This window comes from Chiloscyllium plagiosum, chromosome 33, assembly GCF_004010195.1.
Source record: "Chiloscyllium plagiosum isolate BGI_BamShark_2017 chromosome 33, ASM401019v2, whole genome shotgun sequence".
NCBI lineage: Eukaryota > Metazoa > Chordata > Chondrichthyes > Orectolobiformes > Hemiscylliidae > Chiloscyllium > Chiloscyllium plagiosum.
In genome coordinates, this window is record NC_057742.1 from 8,121,121 (window position 1) to 8,134,664 (window position 13,544).

The 13,544-nt window shown below is 42.4% G+C and overlaps 1 protein-coding gene across 1 annotated transcript in view; it reads right to left on the minus strand.

Moving 5' to 3' along the window:
- LOC122539796 (SH3 and cysteine-rich domain-containing protein 2-like) overlaps nucleotides 1-13,544 on the minus strand; it is a 128,069-nt gene that overhangs the window by 25,553 nt on the left and 88,972 nt on the right. Inside the window, exons 5-8 of the mRNA XM_043674858.1 lie at nucleotides 11,540-11,652; nucleotides 10,820-10,898; nucleotides 9,579-9,640; nucleotides 1,092-1,189 (exon numbers count right to left, since the gene is read on the minus strand). Of these exons, the coding sequence (XP_043530793.1) occupies nucleotides 1,092-1,189; nucleotides 9,579-9,640; nucleotides 10,820-10,898; nucleotides 11,540-11,652 (352 nt within the window). The remainder of the gene's footprint in view (nucleotides 1-1,091; nucleotides 1,190-9,578; nucleotides 9,641-10,819; nucleotides 10,899-11,539; nucleotides 11,653-13,544) is intronic.

Genomic DNA, 13,544 nt, shown 5'->3' on the forward strand with positions numbered 1-13,544 from the left:
CCCCACCCCACTCCGGCCTATCACCCTCACCTTGACCTCCTTCCACCTATCGCATTTCCAACGCCCCTCCCCCAAGTCCCTCCTCCCTACCTTTTATCTTAGCCTGCTGGACACACTTTCCTCATTCCTGAAGAAGGGCTTATGCCCGAAATGTCGATTCTCCTGTTCCTTAGATGCTGCCTGACCTGCTGCGCTTTTCCAGCAACACATTTTCAGCTCTGATCTCCAGCATCTGCACCCCTCACTTTCTCCATATAAATACAGCCAGCAACCAAGTCATCCCTATGTAGCTGGGAATTGAAAATGAATTGTTATAGGATATAAGGCAGGTGAGGTGACGCCAAAATAAAAAAAAACTTATTTTGCAAGTCACAGCCCTTAGAAACTTTCCAAAAAAGCTTCCACCCACTATTTTAGAACACACAAAATCATCATTTACAATCTTGCTGCTATTAGCATGAAATTAGAATTAAAATGATGCTGTTCAGAGTAGAGTCACTCCCTGAACGACAGAGAATGGAAGACATTCTGACTGAGCGGAGGTTGCTGAAATCAATGCAGGCAACAGTAGACCATTACCATTGGCTTCATTTCCCCAAGGGTGTGAGTGGAAAAATCCTGTCCATCCCTTTCTATCCAGTGACCACTGCATAAAGGATAACCTTGAAATCTCTTTGTAAATCCCTTCTCCTTTAAGGTACTCTTAAGAATGTTTCTACATGAGCAAGCTTTTGGTCAGTGGTACGAATATCTCCTTATACAGTAGTGTCAAATGTTGCTTGGTAATTACTTGTTGAAATACCTTACCCTCTGTTACTATGTAAAACAGACCGTCGAAATGAAAGTTATTGAGTACGGGATTGTCCATAGTTGAAAGCTTTGCTTTTGGTGTTTAGGCACAGCTGTGGGAAGAACCCATTTGAACACAGTGTTGCTGATAGTGCCTGTATTATAGTGTAGCATACAGAATCAGTGCCTTTCTGAGTCTGGGGAAACAAGAAAACCTGATGGGGAGTGACCCAAACCACTGCCTTTTCTTGCTGGGCTTTATGGAGTGGGATTTCACACTGTACAGGTAACAATGTACTTACTGTAGCTCCAGGTCATTGTGCTCCTGAGGGATGAACTTGTAGAGAGCCACATACGTGTGCATCTGTAGCATATCCTTACGCATGGAGAGCTTCCTAACCTACAGGATGGACAGGAATTCAGAAAGTGAGCTTTAAGCAAGATGGGGAAATTTCAAAATGCTTGGCTCCCTGCTACAGCAAAGAATCAAGAGATAAAGAGTTAGAAATCTATCTTGTGAATGGATGGAACATATACTCTGCTCAATATTCAGTTCCAATGACTAGTAGAGTTTCTGCTTTTATAGTTCATTCCGTACGGTACCTCTAACTCGCAATCTCAAAATGAAAATTAATAATGATGGCAATCATTTTCAAATCCACGGCTGCATCAAAAATATATAAACCAACAACTCTTTCAATATGGCTGAAGATGTACTTACATAGCTTAAGCTATGTTGGTTACATACCATGGTTAAGAGAAGATTGGATAGAGATGTTCAAAGTCACAATGGGTCAAGACAGAATAGATTAAAACTGTTACCATTGTCACAAAGATCGATAATCAAAGGTGCAAATTGACAAAGGAAGCACATGAGGAATTTCTTTTAAAAAAACAGTGGAATATAGTGTGTTGTGGATGTAGATTCAATTGTGAAATTTAAAAGGGAATCTGATACACACCTGAAGAGAAAAGAATTGTAATGCCACAAGGTGGGACAGGGGAAATGGCAGAGTAGCATTTCCAAAGCACTAGCAGAAATGGAAAGGGTTGAATGACTTCCTCCTGTGCTGTAGCCATTCTATGATTCTGTGATGTCTCAAACTTGAAATCCAAACTGCAGTCTGTTCTGATATAACGTGATAGTTCCGTTCTCATGTGATCGCGCATTACAAGAACGTTCTGCAGTACCCTCATCATTTCAACGGGAATCTCAGTATAGTCAATACTGGTTAGGAAAGTTCATGTTCTACAAACCGTAGAATCCCTACAGTGTGGAAACAGGCCTTTCGACCCAACAAATCCATACCGACCCTTGAAAGAGTGACCCACCCAGATCCATTCCTCCTATCCTATGTTTACCCCTGACTAATGCACCTAATCTATACATCCTTCAACACTATGAACAATTTAGCACAGCCAATTCACCTAAACTGCGCATCTTTGGACTGTGAAAGGAAACCCACACAGACACGGGGAGAATGTGCAAACTCCACACAGACAATCACCCGAGGTTGAATTCGAACCCAGGTCCCTAGAGTTGTGAGGCAGCAGTGCTAACCACTAAGCCACCCTGCCAAGTAATAGTCTAAATTCTTCAATCGCATTAAAGCAAATTCATGTTGAAGAAACATCCATCTAACCAGAACCAACTGTGTTCTGAAATGAGAACAGATCTCTAAAGTGCTGCTACGAACTGAAGATACTCTGATTTAAGATTTATCCACTCATAATGATCAATGACAATCTTTTACCAGTCTCTGTAAGGCTTATGAAGTTCAGGCAAGACAAATAAACCAATTAATGAAAAGCAAACACACTGGGGCCAAACTGCTTGGCCAGGTCAACTCTGATTGGATGAGATGATGATGAATACAGAGAATCAACTCCTCCTTGTTCTACTGTACACAGAGCAAAGAACAATACAGCACAGAACAGGCCCTTCGGCCCTCGATGTTGCGCCAACCTGTGAACTAATCTAAGCCCATTCTCAACACTATCCCATCACCATCCACGTGCTTATGTAAGGATTGTTTAAATCTCCCTAATGTGGCTGAGTTAACTACATTGGCAGGTAGGGCATTCCACGCCCTTACCACTCTGAGTAAAGAGCCTGCCTCTGACATCCATCTTAAATCTATCACCCCTCAATTTGTAATTATGCCCCCTCGTACAAGCAGATGTCGTCAGCCTAGGAAAAAGACTTTCACTGTTCACCCTATCTAATCCTCTGATCATCTTGTATGTCTTTATTAATCTCTTCTTAACCTTCTTCTCTCCAATGAGAACAGACCCAAGTCCCTCAGCCTTTCCTCATAAGACCTTCCACCAGACCAGGCAACATCCTGGTAAGTCTCCTCTGCACCTTTTCCAATGCTTCCACATCCCTCCTGTAACAGGGTGACCAGAACTGCACACAACACTCCAAGTGAGGCCACACTAGTGTTTTGTATAGTTGCAGCATGATATCACGGCTCCGGAACTTAATCCCTCTACCAATAAAACCTAACACACCGTATGCCTTTTTAACAGCACTATCAACCTGGTGGTAACTTTCAGGGATCCATGTACATGGACTCAAAGATCCCTCTGCACATCCACACTGCCAAAAATCTTTCCATTGACCCAGTATTCTGCCTTCCTGTTATTCTTGCCAAAGTGAATCACCTCACATTTATCTGCATTGGGCTCCATTTGCCACCTCTCAGCCCAGTTCTGCTGTTTATCCAAATCCCCCTGCAACCTACAACATTCTTCCACACTGTCCACTACCACACGGACTTTGGTGTCATCTGCAAACTTACTAACACATCCATCTATGCCTGTGTCTAAGTCATTTATAAAAATGACAGATAGCAGTGGTCCCAAAACAGATCCTTGTGGCACACCACTAGTAACTGGACTCCAGGCTAAATATTTCCCATCAACCACCACTCGTTGTCTTCTTATAGAAAGCCAGTTTCTAATCCAATCTGCTAAATCACCCTCAATCCCATGCCTCTGTATTTTCTCCAACAGCCTACCATGTGGAACCTTATCAAAGGCTTTACTGAAGTCCATGTATGCCACGTCAACTGCCCTACCCTCATTACATGCTTGGTCACCTTCTCAAAAAACTCCATGGAGGTTTGTGAGACACAACCTGCCCTTGATGAATCCATGTTGACTATTTCCAATCAAATTGTTGCTTGCTAGATGATTATAAATCCTATCTCTTATAATCCTTTCCAAAACTTTTCCTACAACAGACATAAGGCTCATTGGTCTATAATTACCTGGTCATCTTTCTACTGCCCTTCTTGAATAAGGGCACACTGCAATCCTCCAGTCCTCTGGTACTAAACCTGCAGACAATGATGACTCAGAGATCAAGGCCAAAGGCTCCACCATCTCATCCCTAACTTCCCAGAGAATTCTCAGAAAAATCACATCTGGCCCAGGGGACTTATCTACTTTCACACCTTCTAGAATTCATAACACCTCCTCCTTACTAACCTCAATTCTTTCAAGTCTAATAGCCCGTATCTCAGTCTTCCCCTCTATAATATTCTCCTTTTCCTGACTGAAAACAGAGGAGAAAGAGTCATTTAGCACCTCTCCAACCTCCGCAGGGTCTACACATAACTTCCCACTTCTGTCTTTAACAGGCCCTATTCCTACCCTCATCATCCTTTTATTCCTCATATATCTATAGAAAGCTTTAGGGTTCTCCTTTATTCTATCTGCTAAAGACTGCTTATATCCCGACCATGCTCTTCTTAACTCTTTCTTTAAAACCTTCCTAGCTACTCTGTAACTCTCCATTGCCTCATCTGAACCATCTCACCTCAACGTCACATAAGCCTCCCTCTTCCGTTTATCAAGAGATACAATTTGTTTTTAGTAAACCACGGTTCCCTTACCTTATCACTTCCTCCCTGCCTGACAGGGACATACCTATCAAAGACACACAATATCTGTTCCTTAAACCAGCTCCACATTTTGATTGTCCTCATCCCCTGCATTTTGCTCCACATTCTATGCCTCCTAAGTCTTGTCTAATCACATTATAATTGCCCTTCCCTGATCTATAACTCTTGCCCTGTGGCATGTACTTATCCCTTTCCATCGCTAAACTAAACATAACCAAATTATGGTCACTCTGTCCAAAGTGCTCACCTACCACTAAATCAAACACCTGGCCTGGTTCATTACCAAGCACCAGATCCAGTGTGGCCTCCCCTCTTGTTGGCCCTTCGACATACTGTGTTAGGAAACCCTCCTGCACACATTGAACAAAAACGGATCCATCCGACGTACTAGAGTTATAGCATTTCCAGTCAATGTTGGGGAAGTTAAAGACCCCCATAATCACCACCCTGTTCCTTTCACTCCCGCCCAGAATCTATTTGCCAATCCTCTCCCCCACATCCCTGAAACTTTGCGGAGGCCCATAAAACACTCCCAGCAGTATGACCTACAAAGGACTCATGCAATCCCATGTTCAAAGTTATCCAAAGCTCAGAGTGGTGATTTGGTTAACTACAGTTTTGCCAAGTTCAAATCATTCATATCTGCCAACGGGGTAGCACTTGTACCACTAAGTCAGAAGGTGGAGAGTTCAAGTCTGACTCCAGGACTTTAAAAAAAAAATTCATTCACAAGATGTCGACTTTTATTGCCCATCCCTAATTGTCCCAGAGGGCAGTTAAAAATTAGCCACATTGCCATCAGTCTGGAGTCACATGTAGGCTAGTCCAGATGAGGATGGCAGATTTCCTTCTCTAAAGGTGTTTCCCCACCCCCCCAAATGGTAATGGTTTTGTGATTATTAAATTTGGAATTTCAGATTTTTATTGAATTCAAATTCCACCAGTGGCTATGGTGGGATTTGAACCCAGGTTCCCAGAACATTATTTGTGTCCCTGGTTTAATAGTCTAGCAATAATACCACAAGGTCATTGCATTCCTTCAGGCAGCAATCATGGTTGACACGCCAGGGAGTTAGCAGTGCCATCTTTTATCAGAGGCATTAAACCATGAGCCCCCTCAGGAAGATTTAAAGGAGCCCACAACAGTGCAGGAGAATTATCCCTCCGGCCATGACCACTATGTACCCCTCAAATCAGCAGCACAAAAATGGAATCTCTCTTTCCTGTTTAATAGACCTTGCTCTACGCAAGTTGTTTGTCACATCCCCTGAATTATAGCAGCAACCACATTTCAAAACAGAACGTCATTTGCAGTAAAACGCTTTGGAATGTCTGACAGTTCTGAAAGATGCCATACAATTGAGAGACTTTTTCCTTTCATGTTCTTGTACCTTAATGTGGATGCGGGGAATTAATAGCATGCATCTTGATAGCGTTCTCCACACTGGAGCTAATGGGAATGTATGGAGAGGTTTGCTCATTTTGACACCTCTTTCATTACTGAACGGTATTGTAATCTCTTGGGGCACACTGGTTTCCTTAACTTTATTGAGATTTCACTCAAATATTCCATCTCCTATATTCTAATTATTGATACCTAAAAATGTGACCTCTTCTAGGATTATAGACTTAGTTTGATTACAACATCGAAACAGGCTTTTTGTCAGAATAAGCTACTCTGGCCTTTCATTAGTTGCAGTTGGTGTTAATTTGCTGTTCTTTCTCCATATATCCTTTTACTTTCCAAATAAACATCTACAGGGAGATGGTGGAGTCAAGCTGCACTACTGCAAATAAACTGCTGCAGAGTTAGCATACAATTTAATCACGTTACTTTTCGTTAAAAGGCTTTTGAAACAAAATCTATCACATCCTTTCCTCTCCTGAGTGTAAGTGGCGCTGTTTCAACAGTTACTTTTCCTGGAATAGATCATAAGACAGAAGCTTCAACTTGCTGGAAATCACCCCACATCAAGATTAACTGACCAGGAGATTAGTTTACCTCTGTCATAGTAATACAGGAAGGTTTTACAGATTAATACCCAACTTGGCCATTTCATGAACACATCTTCCATGGCCATCATGTCCCAGGTTCAGTTCCAACTCCAGGACATCTGGTTCAGAGGGACAGACACTGCCCACGAGACCAACACAATACATCACCTGATATTTGTAATTAATGTGCAAACATATGAATATGCCATTCACCCCATAAGCTTACTATAAAGTTCAATAAGATCATCCCACATTCTTATTACCCTGATAATCTTCCACGCCCGGTTTATTATGAATCCATCTACCATTGCTTTAAAAATATTCAAGGATTCTGTTTCTGTCACCTTTTAAGGAAGAGAATTCCAAAGACTCACTATACTCTGTCAGAGAAATGTTCTCAACTCTGTCTTAAAGAGATGACACTTAATTTTAAATTTTCCCAAACAGGAAGCATCCTTTCCACACCCACCCTGTCAAAACTCCCTTAGGATCTTGTATGTTTCAATTGTCACTGTTTATTCTCCTAAACTCCAACAAATAGGCGCCAAGCCTGTCCAGCCTTCCCATGGTGGCTCAGTGGTTAGCACTGCTGCCTTATAGCGCCAGGGACCAGGTTCGATTCCAGCCTCGGGGGACTATCTGTGTGGAGTTTGCATATTTTCCCAGTATCTGCGTGCGTTTCCTCTGGGTGCTCTGGTTTCTTCCCACAGTCCAAAGATGTGCAGGTTAGGTGAATTGGCCACACTAAATTGGCCATAGTATTCAGGGATATGTAGGCTAAGTGCATTAGTCAGGGGAAAATATAGGGTAGGGGTTTGGGTGGAATACTCTCTGGAGAGTTGGTGTGGACTTGCTGGGCCAGTTGGTCTGTTTCCACACTGTGGGATTATATGAAACAAGGCAGCCTGTCCATTCTAGGTATTTGTGAATTCACTCTTGAATACCATTGGCAAGGTCAAAGTTTACTGCCCATCCCAGATCAGCTTGTTAGGCTGGTGGGAGATGATCACATTGATGAGGGGCTGCTCCCTTTTAAAGGGACAAAATGTTGACTAATTTCCTTCTCCAGGGAATTGTAGGGAAACAGACAGGTTTTTATTTTAAAATGACGATGTGCAGGTCGCCATTACCAACATTAGCTTTTGGTTATGTTATTCCTGCTTGTTTTATTTAATTAATGGAACTTTGATTCCCTATCTGTAATGGAGGGACTTGACCTCATGTTTTCAAGCCCTTATTCCAGACTCCTGGGTCACTAATCGAGTAACGTAACCATGGAACTACCATACCCCGTGTTGCCAAGGTACAACTCTCTGGCAACAAAAAGGTCGAGCAGCATTATATACCTCCCTCTGCCGTTACAATCACCCAACTTTCAGGGATATGAGGAGCACTGGAGGATGGACGTGGGAGGGAACATTCCAGATGGAAGGGGGAGGAGTGGCTCACTGTTGATTTGGTATTTCTGGCTGAAAAGGGAAGCACTCCCTAAGACTGCCCATGTTCCCCTCTACCTGACTAACGGGAGAGCACCCTCGCATACCAGTGCCATCTGCTTATTCCATTTCTCTTCAGCCCCCACCCACAACACCAGGCTGCCAGTCTGCCTGCTGGTAAACACCACAGTTCACAAGTAGGTTACAAACCAAAAATCTAGGGGCTGCAAACTCTGAAGCTACCAATGGAGCTGCGGGATGGTCCACACAAAACCTCACAATTCTTAATAGTGGTCAAAACGCCAATTTTTATAGCTTGATTCTGTCTAGAAAATGACAACTGAAAAGTTACGCATTTCTTACTTTCAAAAACATCTGCTGTCTAAAAAGTATTGGAATGGGCTGAATGGATTCCTATTTCCTGTGCTTTTATACTCTTGCTGTCTATTCTATCTCTTAACTCCATCATTCCCACTCTTTTATTTCTTTTTCTGCATCCAATTTGATTCCAGTTCTCTCAGCTTCCTCCTCCAATCTTTCTCTACTCTAAGTTCTTTAGCTGAGGAGGTAGATGGTTGGCTCCATTAATGAGCTGGAAAAGCACAGCCGGTCAGGCAGCATCCAAGGAGCAGGAGAATCGACATTTTGGGCACAAATCCTTCATCAGGAATGAGGCTCATTCCTGATGAAGAGCTTATGCCCAAAACATCGACTCTCCTGCTCCTCGGATGCTGCCTGACCGGCTGTGCTTTTCCAGCACCGCACTTGTGACTCCATTAATGAGTTGCAGATGCTCTATTGCTTCTCCTGTGCTGTCACTGGATCACAATGGCAGCCACTCACTGTACATAAACTTTGCAAACTGAGTACAAAGGAAACTGACCTTCTGGGGAATAGAAGAAGATAAGATTCTCCAACAAATTCTGCTTCATTGTGAGGAACTCAAAGAAAGACAGGGAATGTTTCTTGGTCACTAACTAATAACTGACTGTGAGAAAATTGTCCCTTGGACAGAATAAACCGCTGTGTTCGCAACAAGAAGCTCTAATTAGTAGCAAGAGAAATAGATATTTGCCAATACGGAACTTATCAGGCTGAGCAGTAATAACCTCATTTACGTTTTTACTGTTGGTGAGAAATTAGTTTGAAAACAGCCCTCCATATGAAAGATGGCCTCATTATGTAACCGCAGTCACAACCTTTTTATTTATTATAATGTGACGAGGCTTCACGGCTTGCCATGACAATTCTTCGCATTGACAAGTCTGAGGGGCTGAGCTGGAAATGAGGATCACTGGGACTGGGCCCACAGTGACTCACTTCTCTGTTGCAGCTATGGTTTCTGCTTGATACCTGTCCTCTCCTGACTTGGCTGCATGAACACTTCACCTATCATGTAAATACAGTATTAATACACCTTTAAGTTTCCAGAATCAATGGCATTTACCTGAGTGGGGACTGTGTTGTCTTTCTTTTCCTCTGTTTCAACAATTCCATTCTCCAAAGGCGCTTGAGCAGAAATAAAACATGGAAACATAGTTGGTGCCAGATACAAAGATATAATAGAGAGAGAAGGAAATAATGATCATAAAAATCTATTTATGGCAGCTTAATCTTTAACCTCTCTTACACACCATCCATTGTTAGCCACCAATTGTCCACTAATGGCTATTCATTCTCCACTCCTTTATCTGTCCAACTGTTCTACTCTCCCATTGGACTCTATCTCCACCTATCATTTAATCCCCCTGCCCTCACGCTATCTTCTGCGTAAAAGCTCACATTTTCCTCGCTACTATCAGTTCTGAGGAAGAGTCACTGGCACCACAATGTTAACTGGTTTCTCTCCATAGATGTTGCCAGACCTGCTGGGCCTTTTCAGCAACTTCTGCTTTCATTGTCTTTAACCTTTCTTATTGGTTAACTGTAGCATTACCAAGTGTATTATTTGAGAATTTGACATCTCTCACACCACTGGGTGCCAAGATACTAAATGATCCTCTGGAGCTGGTACATTGATTCAGAAGGTTATGGTGATATAAGCCCCACACCTGATCTTAGTGTGCCATATCTAGTCCCCAGTGCATAGTCAGTATTTATTACTCGACCAACATTAGCAGAAGCAGATTATCTGACCATTATTACTTTGCTATGTGTTTGCACCTTGCTGTGCACAAACTGGCTGCCACTTTGATGCAGTGACTTCACTTCAAATGTAGGTAACTGATAAGACCATAAGACATAGGAGTGGAAGTAAGGCCATTCGGCTCATCGAGTCCACCCCGCCATACAATCATGGCTGATGAGCATTTCAACTCCACTTACCCGCACTCTCCCCGTAGCCCTTAATTCCTTGTGATATCAAGAATTTATCAATCTCTGCCTTGAAGACATTTAGCGTCCCGGCCTCTACTGCACTCTGCGGCAATGAATTCCACAGGCCCACCACTCTCTGGCTGAAGAAATGTCTCCGTATTTCTCTTCTGAATTTACCCCCTCTAATTCTAAGGCTGTGTCCATGGGTCCTAGTCTCCTCGCCTAACGGAAACAATTTCCTAGCGTCCACCCTTTCCAAGCCATGTATTATCTTGTAAGTTTCTATTAGATCTCCCCTTAATCTTCTAAACTCCAATGGAATACAATTCCAGGATCCTCAGCCGTTCCTCGTATGTTTCTCGTAAGACTCACTGGTGTCTTTCTGGATCTCAGTCTCATTGGAACAGTTTGTGCTGACATCGGGCTCCTCAGCAATGTCTCCATTTTCACCCTGTATCAAAACAGAGCAAGCAACATCACTATCAAAGGCAGTACTCTGCATTTACTCTTTGCCCAAGGTCTCAAGCCAGAACATTGGACTGGGGAGTAGTAAAATGTACATGTGCAACTCCACGGCACAAAGTCACAACAATGTGACCAGTTATCGTATGCAGCTCAGATACAACTAGAGAATCCACAAGATAGATAAACTCCATATCACAAGGGCACGGAGTCCACAGTTGATGAAGAAGAAACAGCCAAAAACTCCAATGAAGATGCAAAATAGGTAAGAGAGAGTTTACCTTGGGACAGAGGGACTGTAACAGCCATTACTGAAGACATGTTTGCAAACTCAGCAAATCAATAGACCCCACCCTAATTTTGAAATCCAATAGTGGGACTGCGGGGCAGAGTATCAACACAATGTTGAGACTTTCTTTCTGGTATCTATCCAGCTGGGATCATCTGGTCAAGCCACCAGATAGAAGATAGTAACTGATGGTGGTAACAGTGGCCCTCATTTTCATATGCCACTGCTTTGGATGTTAAAAATTATTAAAAGTGTGTCGAAGCTACTACATGGCTGGATGTTTTGGAGTAGCGCCCCTCGTGATTCTGGGCAAACACATCTGTAAGAGATTTCATATTTACCAAATGCCTTGTCGGGGATTCAGAGAAACTGCCAAAACTTGACCGGCTCATCTGGGCAAGAGAAGTCCCAAATCGGAGTGCTTCATACACTGGGTCCACTTTGCTGCTTGTGGCTTAAACAGAGAACATGAGACGGATGTCAAAACATATCAGGAAATCTCTGCACTTTTTCTTATGTGAAGGAATAATAAAAATGCAACATCAAAAACAGATAATAAGCTCAGAAAGAAGGGAGGGTGTTTACTAGAGGTAGAGAGGTGAGACTCAATTGCAGCTTAATGTTTTTTTTAAAGGAGTGTTGGAAATGTGAGAGTGATCGGAGTCTGGACTGTTGCAATGGCATAAGTTTTCAGATATCCTCAAGTCCTTTGTGAAAGTCTGTTGTTTCAAGTTACTTTTTCACTGGGCACTGACTTTTATGAGAGGGGAAAGAAATATAAGAGATAAAAGAGAGAGAAGTAAAAAAGAACAAAAGCGAGTGAGAGAGAACGAGAAAGAAGAGTGTGCGAATGAGAGGGAGTCTTCTAGTTCTTGCTTACAAATCCATTTTTCCTCATCTCTTCTGATGCTCAAACGTAGTTGCTGAAATATAGTTCATCGTATATTCCAGTACTAGTTCCACTGTCTTTCTAAGCTGGCGAATTTGTGGATGAGATTTTCATTTTTCAACTTCCAGAGAATAAGGGATCAAACCAACAGATATTGAACTGTATATTAGTGCCTTTTCCTATAACATTAATTTCAGCTCAGACTGAGGCTTATTTAGGAATGGTTTAATAAGTTTAGCTTAACCTGGTCAGATCAACACAGCAACCATTTTTGGTGAGTATCTGTCCATTCTCAGCCCACAAAAACGTTGAATATCAATAGCCCATGATCACTATTATCACAACAATATCTTAAACTATGAAGAAAGCACTCTTTGACCTTCTGAATTCCAAGGCACACAACACTAGGTTATAGCACATTAAGAGACCATTCAGTCTATCATTCCTGTGCCAGCACATAGATTAAATAACTATTTCAATCACACTCCCCTGCTCTTTCCCCATTGCCCTGTAATTTTCCCTTTTCTCAAGTATATTTCTAATTCTCCTTCGAAAGTTACTATTGAATCTGCTTGTGTTCAGCCACCTGAATCTGACACTATCCTGTCAGGCAGTAAATTCCCGATTGTAACTCTCCCAGGTGAAAAAAATAAATTCTCACCCCACACCCCCAACACCGTCACACCTCCCTCTGGCTCGTCTACCGATTTTCCTGAATCTACATTCCTCTCGGTTACTGACTTTCCTGCCAATGGAAATAATTTATTTGCCTTTTAAAACTGTTAAATGTTTTTCCTAATCCCTCAATAACGGGAAGATCTGACAAATCATAAAAGTAACACGTCAAAATAAAACTGAATCAAGTTGATTTAAAATTAATGATTTTCCCCGAAGTTGTGTTTCTAGAGGTCCAATGTTCTGATATTATATCTGATGTCACTTTCATAAAAGCTTCTTTGTAGTTTTGTTGATATTTGAAAGCTGTCAGTCCAGCGAGGGATTAGTGTTCAGTTCTGCAGTGTCAGTGACCTCTTTCACCCTCAGTGTCTGTAGTTGTTCTGTTCATTATTAGTCATCCAGCCTCCCTCTCACCATTTTTACTTTAGATATAGATATTTTCTAATGAGCCCATTCAGAGAGATGAAATTATACACCACTGGAGCAGATGGGACTTGAACCCAGGCCTCCTGACTCAGAGGTAGGGACACTACTTCTTTGATGGCACGGTGGCTCAGTGCTTAGCACTGTTACATCACAGTGAAAGAGCCCCAGGTTCGATTCCACTCTCCAGTGACTGTCCGTATGGAGTTTGCACATGCTCCCAGTGTCTGTGTGGGTTTCCTCCGGTTTCTCCCTAAAGTCCAAAGATGTGCAGGTTAGGTGGATTGCCATGCTAAATTGCCCCATAGGGTTCATGGATGTGTCAGGCTAGGTAGATTAGCCATAGGAAATGCAGG